At 39.6% G+C, this 12,179-nt stretch overlaps 2 protein-coding genes across 2 annotated transcripts; both read left to right on the forward strand.

Annotated features, from left to right (window-relative positions):
* The first annotated feature begins 1,154 nt into the window (after positions 1-1,154).
* Positions 1,155-2,729, forward strand: LOC119726925 (kappa-type opioid receptor-like). The gene has a single exon (XM_038198774.1). It carries the CDS (start codon positions 1,202-1,204, stop codon positions 2,549-2,551), a length of 1,350 nt encoding a protein of 449 aa, XP_038054702.1. The 5' UTR covers positions 1,155-1,201; the 3' UTR covers positions 2,552-2,729.
* A 2,888-nt stretch (positions 2,730-5,617) lies between these two features.
* LOC119726424 (cylicin-1-like) lies at positions 5,618-8,933 on the forward strand. Its single transcript, XM_038198078.1, has 3 exons — positions 5,618-5,621; positions 6,472-6,740; positions 7,518-8,933. The coding sequence occupies exons 1-3, from the start codon at positions 5,618-5,620 to the stop codon at positions 7,596-7,598; spliced, it is 354 nt and encodes a 117-aa protein (XP_038054006.1). The 3' UTR covers positions 7,599-8,933.
* The last annotated feature ends 3,246 nt before the right edge of the window (positions 8,934-12,179 follow it).

Consider the following 12,179-nt stretch of genomic DNA (forward strand, 5'->3'; position numbering starts at 1 on the left):
ACACTTTCTTTCAACCAATTTATTTTAAGAACTTACACAATGCAAAAGCGCAAATTGAATGGCCTAGCTGTACTTTAAATATTTATCTCAACGCTTACATGTGAATTTATACATGTAAATAATATGGTATCAGTTTTGAGGTAACTTTTTTGAAAAAAAAAAATCAAATCTAAGAAAGAAAATAAAAGCAGCAATCTTGAAAATCAAAAGGGATACCACCCATCATCATGTGATTATTTTTTTGTTTATATACAACATAATCTGCGTGAAAATTACCTTGTGAGTTTCAATGTGGAATTTGGTTATTTAAAATATTTAAGTTAAACACTGTACTTCAAGTTAAATTTGCAGAGTGAAAAATGACCACATGCATGTCAGTTTCAATGTGATAAACCAGCGACAGTATTTAAGGAGAACACTTGCTCTGCAAGATCAGACTGCATGTCCTAGCTCAGCTGCCACATCACAGAGTGTCGCTGTTCCAACTTGCTAAAGTTAACAGTGAATGGTGTTCACTGCACCTTGAGCCTGTAGCACTTATGCACACTCTCTCCATTTCTAGTCAACCAGCAATTCAAATTGACATCGGTTCTCATCCCAGACTGTCCAGTTCACCGGGGCCATCACTCCTCTCTGAAAATTGTCATCCCACATTTTGGACGGGCCTGTCTGTGCAGTGAAACATACCAGCTCCAAAAACATAAACAGGTGACAACTTTATGTTGCATCTTCTATTCCTTGATTTGAGAGGGCCACTAGATCTGACAACTAAGTCTTTGGTAACGGACATCAACACGGCTTCCAATTTCTTTCCACCCAAAAAGGAAGTGAAGAATATCTGGAAGGACCTGGCTACATTACCCTGAGGTCATAACCTACTTTAAACTGTGCCAAACTAAATGGCCATATGTCCTTTTGAAAAAAAAAAAAATTTGCCTTGTATCCTGCTTGAGAGACAAGATTTTAGCTTGCAATTCCCAACTGTGCTGCTGCTGAACAAACCTGCAGTTATCCTCACCAGTCAAACTTGTCTTGCTTGATTCTGTCGTCATCTGCAAACCACTCTTTTGTTCAGCTCTTCATTCAGTGAGCAAACTTCTGCTGTGTTTCTCCACCCCTGCAAAAGACACTGAACAGTTGCGTTTGCTAGCATTTAACACTTCTGTACAGACACGGGTAGCAGCAAGACTCTGTGTCCATCATGTTGTCACTTGATGCAAATCTCATGGTCTATGCCCAAGCTACAACGTCCCTTGCTCAGCTGGACATTCTGGTCTGCACCTTCTTCACCTGTGTCTTCCAGAACCACACCAAAAACTACTCTGTGGCCTATTCTGCATACCAGATGGACTCCCGGTATCTACTGATCTGGGATGCCACAGGGACAGCCCCCGGGGCACCGATGAACGAGTCCTACAATGCACAGAGCAACGAGACATACAAGTTTTTCAATCACTCGTTGAACATCGCAGCCTTTCCAAATCCGGCAGTGGCTGACGATCATGTTTATTCCAATGCAGAGACTGTAATGTATGGTTATGTGCTGCCTGTCCTCAAACTGCTAGGGATCCTATCCATTCTGTCTTATTTCTTTACCCTTTGCAGAGTTCCCTCCATGCGTAATGTCACTAATTTCTACCTGACTAATTTGGGCATTGCAGATTTGATGGTCTTGCTTTCAGTTGGCACTCAGCAAGGCGTGGCTGTGACAAAGCAAAATGCATCGGATGATGTATCACATTGGGGAAACTCAGCCCAAGCAGTTGTTACTCTTATAGTATACATGATAAATGTGGGTGCTATTTCATCTTTAGCCTTTGTAACACTGCTGTCTTACGAAAGATATTTTGCCATTTGTTACCCTTTCAAACACCGTAATCTCAACCTGAAACGACGGGCAATACGAGCAGCAGTTTGCATATGGTTTGTTTCGTTGTCCATAAATTTGATCAATTTGTTTGATCAGTTTCTGACCATGAATGTACCACCAATCAAATGTCTTGTTTGGCCAAATGAAGAAAAGTATAAACATCTATCGAGTAATGTGCAGATGTACGCAAATAGTGATTTTATTTTGTTGCAGGTTGGTAATTACATATTTTTCTGTGTATTCATGTTGAGTTTGATCCTCACAGTCATTTTCAATATCCTCCTAATTAAGGGACTGCATGCACCAAATCCAACTGGTGATCAGACCCACGGTCCGTCAAAACATCTACGAAGAGTGACTCTGATACTTGGCATCAACACAGCCGTGGCATTTTTCTGTTTTCTGGTCCAAGTTGTGACTGTCTTAATTGTAATTTTATCACAAAGCTTGGGAGAAGTAACTATATCTATCGAAGTTCAAATGAACTTCGTTCTGATGACTGATTGCCTTTTAGTCATCAACTCTTCCATTAATTCAGTCATATTCAATGCTGGTAGTGGAAGGTACAGGAAGGCCTTTAAGCAAGCCTTCTGCTGCAGAAAGAGGCAGCAAGTATCAACGATCAATATCCCTCTGCGGACATTACCAAGAGCAGGTCCTGCAGATAGGATCAGATCATAGGATCCACAGGCAAAATTCTGCACTCCTCCACAAAAAAGGGATAAAATGCAATCCTTTTTTTCAAAAAGTTGCTATAACTTCCATAAACATTTAACAGTTCTAAAGTCATTTATTATTCTGTCATTGTTAAGCTTTTCAACAAATTTAAAACTGGTATAAGTAGCACTTCAGTTTTGCTGTGGGTGCCATGCAGTGGCGTCACCAGACTTTTCAGTTTGGGAGGGGCACAGGGGGGGCCACCAGCATTTGATGGGGGGGGGGGGCACTTAGGTGGATACGGATCGCCGTCCTGGGGGAGGGGTCTAATGGAAAATTTTCGCATACGGAGGATGGGCTAGATGCAAAATGGTGCCACATTTGATGCTAAATTCGATCTGAAGATATCTCCAGAAATTGCTATTTTTGAGGTAATGATTTTAACAACGCGCAGAATTTTGCAGAGGATAGGGGGGCACCAGCATTTGATGGGGGGGCACTCGGGGGGGCACTAGGTTTTCCAGGGGGGGCACGTGCCCCCCTGGCCCCCCCTTGGCGACGCCACTGGTGCCATGGTTTGCAGTGTTTAAGAGAAATTGTTCAGCTCATTCTACCACCAAATTTGTGATTTCAACAATTCAACAAATTTGTTCTGTAAATTTTTATTAAGCGTTATCACTCTGGTGTGTGTTATCTGTAAACTATGCTGTACATAGTACTGACAGTTGTTTCAGTGCAAAAAATAAAGAAAAAAAGGAAACTTAGGCCAAAAAAAAGAAGTCTCCGGTTTCTGGTATGCGCGCGCGTCGTTGTAGCCATGCGCGTCGGCAAAATGAAAAAGTTTTTTTTTCAATGAAAGATGATGTCTCAAAACCGCCAAACTCATTGGTTTGACTGGAATCCTGCTGCTGCACAATTTTAACGTGTTTTTAGATTGGGTTATGGTCGAGAATAAGCTTTATGTGGCCTCTCTGGACTCCCATATATTTGCACTAAGTTTAGTCGGGCACCATTTGCAGTCATCAGCACACATTTGGAGCAAAAAAATCAGGTAAAAAAAAAAAAAAGCTGCGTCGCCGCATCACTTTTTGGGCAAGCTCCATACCAGAAACCGGAGACTTTTTTTTTTTGGCCTTATTGCATCTGTTCAAAGATTTTAATGGTATTAAGAAAAGCAAACTGCATCTTGCATGTTGTCATTTTGTGTGTTTTGTTTGTAAAAATATCTTTGGACTTGTACTCAATAATCTCGGCATTCTATTGCTTCTCTCTGGATTCATTGTAAGGCTGGCAATAGAATATAACAAGAAGGTCTCTAAGAAAAAGCCTTTCTTTGGCATTGTCATTCTTAAAACAACTGCTATGTAAGTATATATATTGTTGATGTACCCTAACGTGGCGCGGCCCCTAACGTGGCGCACTTTGATTTTTCGCCTGTAGCGCCTAGCTAGAGCAAAAGTTTTAACTGAAATTTCACAGAAAGTGTAATTTCATCAAGTTCTAAACACTCCCGTTCATAAATTGCGAGTTTATTTACCCGCTACAAAGTTTAAAGAAAAATTTATTTTGGCGTGATTTTCCGACTTTATTTTCAAGTGCAAAGTGAAACCTTAGAAAATGCCCCAAAAAATAAGAAAATAATTTTCTGACAAACATCTGGCTGGGTATGTAAGTAGAAATAATAATGTTTTATCAGAATTGATCAAGTTTACAGAAATTCTGAAATGTTAATTTGGAATTTTTCGAGATTTATTTAAGTGCGCCACGTTAGGGAACACTCCGCCAATTTGTGCCCAATTTCCGGACACCACCGTTTTTTAATTTCGGCTTAAATTTTATGAAACTGAAATTGTTCACGGAGGTTAAATGGCGAGCATTAATAAGATAAAAGCACCAGTATTTCATTGCATGAATTTGAGGTTTGTCAACAAAGAGGATTGGCAACACTACACGAGGAAATTTGGGTAAGCTCCGAAGTGCGCCACGTTAGGGAACATGACTATATAGAGTAGCTATAAGGTTATATATTTAACCCCTCTCCCTAGGGGTGTGCAAAATCATATTGAAAGTGGAGGATTCAGGTCTGTTAGGGTCACCCGCTGCACTCGCTCCAATATGGATGCGCAGCCGCCATACTTCAGGTGGAACAATGGTCCAACTTTTGAATTGATTTCTAAATGTAGCAAGTGTGCGCGTGCGCCATCTTTTCTTTATTCTACACAAACCCTGCCTTCCCTGGTATTCATTCATTCGGCGCTAGTAATAGCGTCCTCTTTAGTTCATCCACGTAGCAGTTTCGTAATAGTTCCTAAACAAGGAAGCAGTTGAAAGAGCTATCAATGATGACAAGATGTTTACACATAAACCAACTTTAAGTCAGTAAACTGTCACAATACGAAAGTGAAGCATTCTTTTGGCAGGCCCATCTCCACTTCCAGTAGTTTCCCTTGTTTATGAAACTATAAATAACTGAGTTTTTATGTAACAAAGAAACTACTGGTTTCTGGTTTAGAAATTGAATGGGACGCCCCCATTATCTTGTGATGTACATAACAATACATCAAAGTAAAAGTGACTTCATCAGTTTTGATGCGATGTTGGACAATGTAAAGTTTGAGACATTGGATCCCTCTGGATCATTTTGCCTATGAATTTTAATTGATGTGCAGAAAGATAACAAATTATCAGGGTTGTTTTTGATTGAAGAAATCTTGTATAGTGAGCAGCAGCGTATACAGCTTTTGTTGTCAGGGGGCAACCGTACATCCGCGCCGAAATGTACACATGTTTTCTCCAGACACTTGGCCTCTGTAAAATCCAAAAGCTGGGGGGGGGGGGGGGGGGGGGTCTGGTACCCATCTTCCAAATGGGGGCGAGCTCTTCGAAACTGACCATTATTATGCATACTTTTCATTGTAATGGTTGTTGAGCGGGTTTTCTTTGGTGGGATTAATGTCAGAAAAACTCTTGAAAAATTATTTAAATCATTGCTGACAAAATAAAATTGTCGAAAAAATCCATCAGGGGAGGCATAGTCCCCCCCCCCTGTAGGACACGCCACTATTAGTGAGGGTATGGTACGGGTTGAATATGAGTAAGATGTAGCCAGTGTTCGTTCACTTAACAAAGAGGGGGTACTGATGTTTGCCCTTTCCCCATGAACTTCATTATTGTTGATTGTATAACTGACATACAGATCCTTGTCATTTCATTGATGGAACGCACATCACGTGACATTCATTATTGCTCCCATTCATGACGGGGCTCAAGAAGTCCCATTTGCCCATGGTGAATGGGATTTACTATTGAACAGTAAGGATTATCCTTGTTCCATGGCGCGGTATTTTGTGTGCAAATGCTTTGCGCCTAGCGTGTATAGTTACAAGAGTCAGTAGCTACAGAGTTGGGTTCAAACATTTTGTGAAGGGGTGGTTTGGAAGAGAGAAATACATTTCCCACCATTTTTTTTATTGAAATAGAAGTTTCATTTTAACTGTAAATTAAATGACAAGGATCTATATGTCAGATATTTAAAACAAATATTGAGTGGCTTTAAATTATAAAATGGGAGGAATATTATTGCTCGGTAAAATCTGGACTTTTCCATTTTACTCAACATTAAAAGGCCAGATTTCACCTTGTGATAATATTCCTCCCATTCCACTCTGAGCCACTCAATGTTGGTATAATAAACCACAGTCTTGCATTTGTTATAGTCATCCCCCCCCCCCCTCTTCTGCTCCACCTCTTTTCTCAGTTCAGAAACTTGTGTGAGACAAAATATTATGCATTTGTTTAATTTTTTATTAGGAGGGAGTTGTATTTTTTTCTTTTTTTGGCCAGAGAGAGAGAGAGAGAGAGAAGGGGGGGGGGGGGGGTGGGGTTCACACCCTTGCTGACAATTTGTCAGTGGTATGAACAATTCCATTTTCTTGCATATTTAGAGCAGCCTAAAAGGCCATCAGTCGACACAGCAGACACTGGACCTGTGGAGACAGAGGCAAAGAAGAAGAAAAAGTTGCACAAGGACAAGAAGCATAACACCACAGCAGACATTACCCAGAGCAACGAGGAGAGCAAGCCCCAGGCCAAACAGGGTGATACACAGGGTGGGGATGACAGACTGGCAGGAGAAGGGGAGGTTAAAGATGACAGAGTTATGACAAAGGCACATCGAAAGGGCAAGAAGCGGAAACAGCAACGTCGTGTGCAGGTACATTGTACATTGCCTTCCACCCTCATACATGTGTACAGGGTGAGTCCAAAAAAGTGGAACTCAAACCCCAAACAATGTATTTCAAATTAAAAAAATATGTAGCACCAAATATAATAATGACTTGAAAGCCAATTTTAAGCTACTTTTAGATGAAAAATTAATGAAATTGCTCAATCTGTTCGAAGGATATCACCATTTAAACGCAATGACCCTAAACCTGTCTCGTCCAAAAATAAAAAAATTATTGTGCGTTTTGACTGTTTGGAACAACAAAGAAAATGACACAGAATACTTGTTCAACAACTGCCAACTGTAGTACACCATATCTATATTTAACAACCCTGGTTAGGCAATCAATATGATTTATAAAATCCCCCTTTTTAAAAATAAAAGACAGGCCTTCAAAAGGATTTTGTTGAATATTTTAAAATTTTAAACTGAAGTTTTATCGCTGACGATTCCAAGTTGAAAATTCAATTTTAGGACGAGACAGGTTTTAGGATCATTATGTTTAAATGGTGATATTCTTTGAACGGATTGAGCAATTTCAGTAATTTTTTTCATCTAAAAGTAGCTTATGAAATTGGCTTTCCAGTCATTATTTATTTTTGGTGCTACATATTTTTTTAAATATGAGGGTTCCGCTTTTTTTTTACTCATCCTGCATGATACGTTATTTGTGAAACATCAGTCGCCGCACCCATTTACTGAGGCCTCCCTGATACACCACCAATAATTGTTGCAAATATTAATTCATCTCATTTTCTTATGCAGAATGACGACACAGTCCACCAGAGTCGCATCAATGCTGAGGAAACTCAACCAATCAAGAAGAAAAAGAAACACAAGAAATAAATGGTTGCTCGGCTGTCAATCAACTACATAGAGGGCCTGTGTATTTGTTTTATTCAGTGAATAATTCAATCCAAATTTAGTTGTTTTTTTTAAATGAAAATCAAGTTGTGTCATTTTGTCATGTACATGTTTTCGAAGAGGTCAAAAGCTCTGATTGTGGAATCATGCTTATATGTTTAAAATGAAATTTCAAAATTTCTCAAAATGTTTAGCATTCACCAAGCTGAAACTTCAACAAGTTAGTTGTTATGCACCTTCTTCAGATTTTAAGCAATTTTGTGGCTTCAAAAGAAAACATAATGCACGGAAAGAAAATGATCCTATCTACATTTAAGTCACAGATATCATCAAGACATATGTTAAGTCTCCTCCAGAGAGTAAAGGCGTGCAAATCAGGGCAAGGGGCATGAGCGTAGGGCCCTTTAACTTTTGGAATTTGTATTTGACTTGGCAATATGTAAGATCAAAAGGTGTGTCAGTACGAAGAATTATTTTTCCATTAACTTTCTATGGAATAATTTCTCCTAAACAGAAGGATGATGCTGCATAGGATAATTGTAGGCACCCGAGATCTGTAAAAGCACAAACAAAATTGGTTGTCCTAACCCAGTGTTCACTTTCTTGAAACTGTAAATTTTAAGCCATAATAGCCCATCAGGCCAGCGTTTATCCCGGTTTCCTTGGCATTAAACAACTGGGAATATTTCTATTCCCCCTGGATGGGATGCCGGTCCCTCGTAGCTTACTGACCAGCTAATGTCGGTATCCATTTGTGTTTCTGGGTGGAGAGAGGCAAGTTAGGGCAAAGTGGCTTGCCCAAGGACACAACAGATGGATTTAAACCCCTGACCCTCTGATCATGAGTCACAAGTGGTAACCACTAGGCCACACACCCAACCACACACTCCACTACACACCCCGCCATACACCCCACCACTTGAAATTGAATCGTTAAAAAGAAAATTGTGAATGAAGGCAAGATGTAGTAGCTAGCTGGGTCTCAAGTGAAGGAGACCAAGTCTAGTCCATGTTTCCAGACTAAATTATGAGGGAAGGGGATTATAAAGTTTGATCTTGTTCTTGTTTGACTTTTGGGGGGGGGGGGGAAACTTCTAGAAAAGTCTGGGGAAAGATGAGTGTGGAAATATTCAAAGAACATATTAAAACACTTTAAAAACAGACTTGTATTTTTTGCATTTCTTTATTTTATTAAATCATCCAACATGATTGCAGACTTTAAGATTCGGTATGATGGACTATAAGGTGCAACTTTGACAAAAGCTCAAGTCAAAATATTTGCCTGCAGCTGTAGTATTATTTGTGACCGGAATCTATTTACTTTTTGATGCTTTCCACTTATTTAAATGGCGCCAACATTTGAGAATAATTTCCCACTTGATATGCACAAAAAGATATTCATAAAACCTAATACAGTTTACCAATTCCTATTGGTTGAGAGCCCGTCACGTGGCTGGTCTGAAACAGATGATAAACAAAAGACTGGCTGGTCTTAAACACTTTTCCAGTGTCACATGAAATTTAGACTCCCATGAAATCCAGTGCCTTTAAACGTTTCATTGGTTGAACGTTCACAGTCCTCATGTAGGCATGTGCACTACCAGTGAATCAGTATTTCATTGTCCGAAATTCACACTACACCAGCCCAGCTGCGTTTTGCGCGACACTGCGCTGTAAGCCGATGCGCACGCCAATCTTCTTATAAGGTAAGGAGTCGTAGAGGGACATTCCATATTATAGTCAGAGGGGAGTTTCATAAAACATGAAGTAAAGTTGTTTAACAAAATGGTTGGCAACGTAAAGTTTTTGACTTGTTTCGATTTTTGAACTGAAAAGATTTTTTTTTTGCACCGAAAAAGGTATTTATGAATGGGAATAAATACGTGCTTGGTTGGTATTAAACACTCTGTTTAAGACCAGTTGGAGTCTGGATGGGTGATAATTACACGAGGCGAACGGTATTAAACAGAGTTTTTAATACTTCCCAAACACACATTTATTCCCTTAGTAAAAGTTATCAACATTTGTGTAAGTAGAAAGCATCCCGTATTAAGCACCATAATCTACTGACATAGTGTATGAATGCTGTGTCCATTCGCTGTTATTGAATTTATAAAAAAAAACCGATAAATTAATTATTACTTCTAGTACTGATGTTTTGAGCCTCTAATACACAAACGATCTTTTTTTTTCAGTATTATAAAAAATTAACTAGCAACTCTTATTAGCGATTTTAAACAATTTGCATCAATGTAAAAGACAAAATATATACACATATTTAACATCACAACATATTTACACAAATTTACATTCTTTGATCCATATGACCTGTACAATAAAAGGTTGCATCAGAACAGGGGTTGCTTGGGTGATATTAAAAAAAGGGGTGAACACAGTAGTTCTGTCATTTTGTTAGTGAGGCAGCCAGGTTTGACACATTCTATGGGAAAAAAAAACAATAAGTAACCCTAGCAGTGCTAAGAATCAGTGTTGTTGCCGATTCCATCAAAAGTCCAAAAGTCAATTTACAAGTTTGCTCACTAGTGAAAAAGGATGAAATATGACTGTTATCCACGTGATTGTTGTTATATTTTGGTATATTATTTATTATTTGTGGTCTGGGGAATTGAGTTTGTGATTTGCGGGTAATTCTGCAGATTGTGGGTTCAAGCCCAGCTTGGGCTGTGACACTTCTACACGTAATATGGGTAAAAGCATTGCACTGGACTAATAACCCATCCCAATTGTGAGGACATAAGATTATCTTGTCTTGTTTCAGTGTGAGGGGCTGGTTCTTCCACACTTTCCTCTGTAGCCCACACCTCGAGTGGCCTTTGACCTTGTGATGGATAATTTGCATAAAAAACTCAAACCCCCCCCCCAAAAAAAATTCCCTCATTTACCTAAAAAATAAGATAACAAAATCACCGGTGTCGTAGTCCAGTCCATTTTAAGTCACAAAAATATCGGGGGTAGCTATTCACATAAACAGTGAAAAAAGGCATCCCTTGTTACTAATTTACTTATGACTGAACTTGTGGTTTACTTTGGACCTGACTTGCAATGGACTCGACTACAACACACAAAAAACGTGCCTGTCAATGATGTTGTTCTTTTGGTGACACTTTTTTGTGAATTAATATTATTAGGTGCTGTTAGGGTAGGTACAAAAATAAATCATTTTTTCATTCTTTGTTTTCATATGGAAAGACATTTAGAGTCCACAAGGACTGTATTGCCGAAAAATCCCAGAGGAAATGAAAAAAAAGAGGGATTTAATGTGACTGACCAAATAACTATATCATACTAAGAAAGGTGATAAACAATTAAAGCAGGCCTACTGTTTGTATCCCTCATAAAATACAAATACAATCGAGTCTCGCTATAACAAACTTGCTCGGACCTAGCCAAATTGTTTGTTATATCAGAATTTTGTATTAAGAGCAACATCAGTCCCATTCATTGTGCACATGAATGCACAGTCGGGGCCAAGGCTTTTTGTTTGTTATAACCAGAATTTTGTATTAACCCTTACCCTACTTGACCCTCCAACGCATGCCAATATGTGCCTCAAGAAAATCTCCTATGTTTTTTGCATGGCCCTCCAATATCTGCCATGTCATTTCAAGGGTAACTGGACAGGCACTCCAATACATGCCACAGAGAACAATGAGAGTCCTCTGATAACAAAGTGAGTGCCCCCAGCTGGTCAGTATCAGGCACCCTCCAGGGCCTCCAACTCCTGCCAATTGGAGCCTTCACTGTTAAATAAAACTATCTGCCAATAAACTGCAGCTGGAGGGCATTGGCATAACCAACTGACATGCAGTAAACTACCCTCAGAGAGTAAGGGCTAATAGAGTTTGTACTAACGAGAGTCGACTGTACAGCTTATCGCGAAACTTTTGCTGCTTGATGCTCTTCTGCAGGAAACAGTGGATGGCTTTCTTATGCAACCATATTAGGGCTGGAAACTGCGCTTGACTGAGTATTGAAATATTTGAAGCTCGCTCACCGTGTTTTACACGTGCTGGCTGCAACTGCGTGTTGCAAAGTGTGTTGCAAAGTGTGTTGCAAAGTGTGTTGCAAAGTGTGCCAATTCACCAGTTCGTGTCAGCACTGGCTGGTTTTATACACAGGCACGGCTGACAGGGTAAAACGTCAAGCCTGCCCCGATTCACCGCTGGCCGATTCACCGAATTGGCCGCTGTACAAAGCCTATTCTACTATATGCGTTCTGTTGCATACCCAGTAGTGTTGAAAAGTACTGAGGTTTTGACAACAAATGTCGTACAAATACTGTTGAAATGACTCTTTGCAAATCAGTATCTGTGGCATTTGGCTGTATATGTGAAGTTGGCTGCTATATTTTGCCTTTTTCAAAATTCACAATTTTCGGCAAAAATAGTCCCGGCACGAACTGGTGAAAAGTTTGCATGCAGCAATCAATATTGTGGGTTGCTGAAGTGTTCAGCAGCAAGTAGTTGTATTACTGTCGAGGGTTTTAACCTGCTAAAAGGATAGGAACAATGAACCGCTATCGACACCAAAAAATAAAAGGTA

Source organism: Patiria miniata, unplaced genomic scaffold (assembly GCF_015706575.1).
Source record: "Patiria miniata isolate m_02_andy unplaced genomic scaffold, ASM1570657v1 HiC_scaffold_2, whole genome shotgun sequence".
Classification (NCBI taxonomy): Eukaryota; Metazoa; Echinodermata; class Asteroidea; order Valvatida; family Asterinidae; genus Patiria; species Patiria miniata.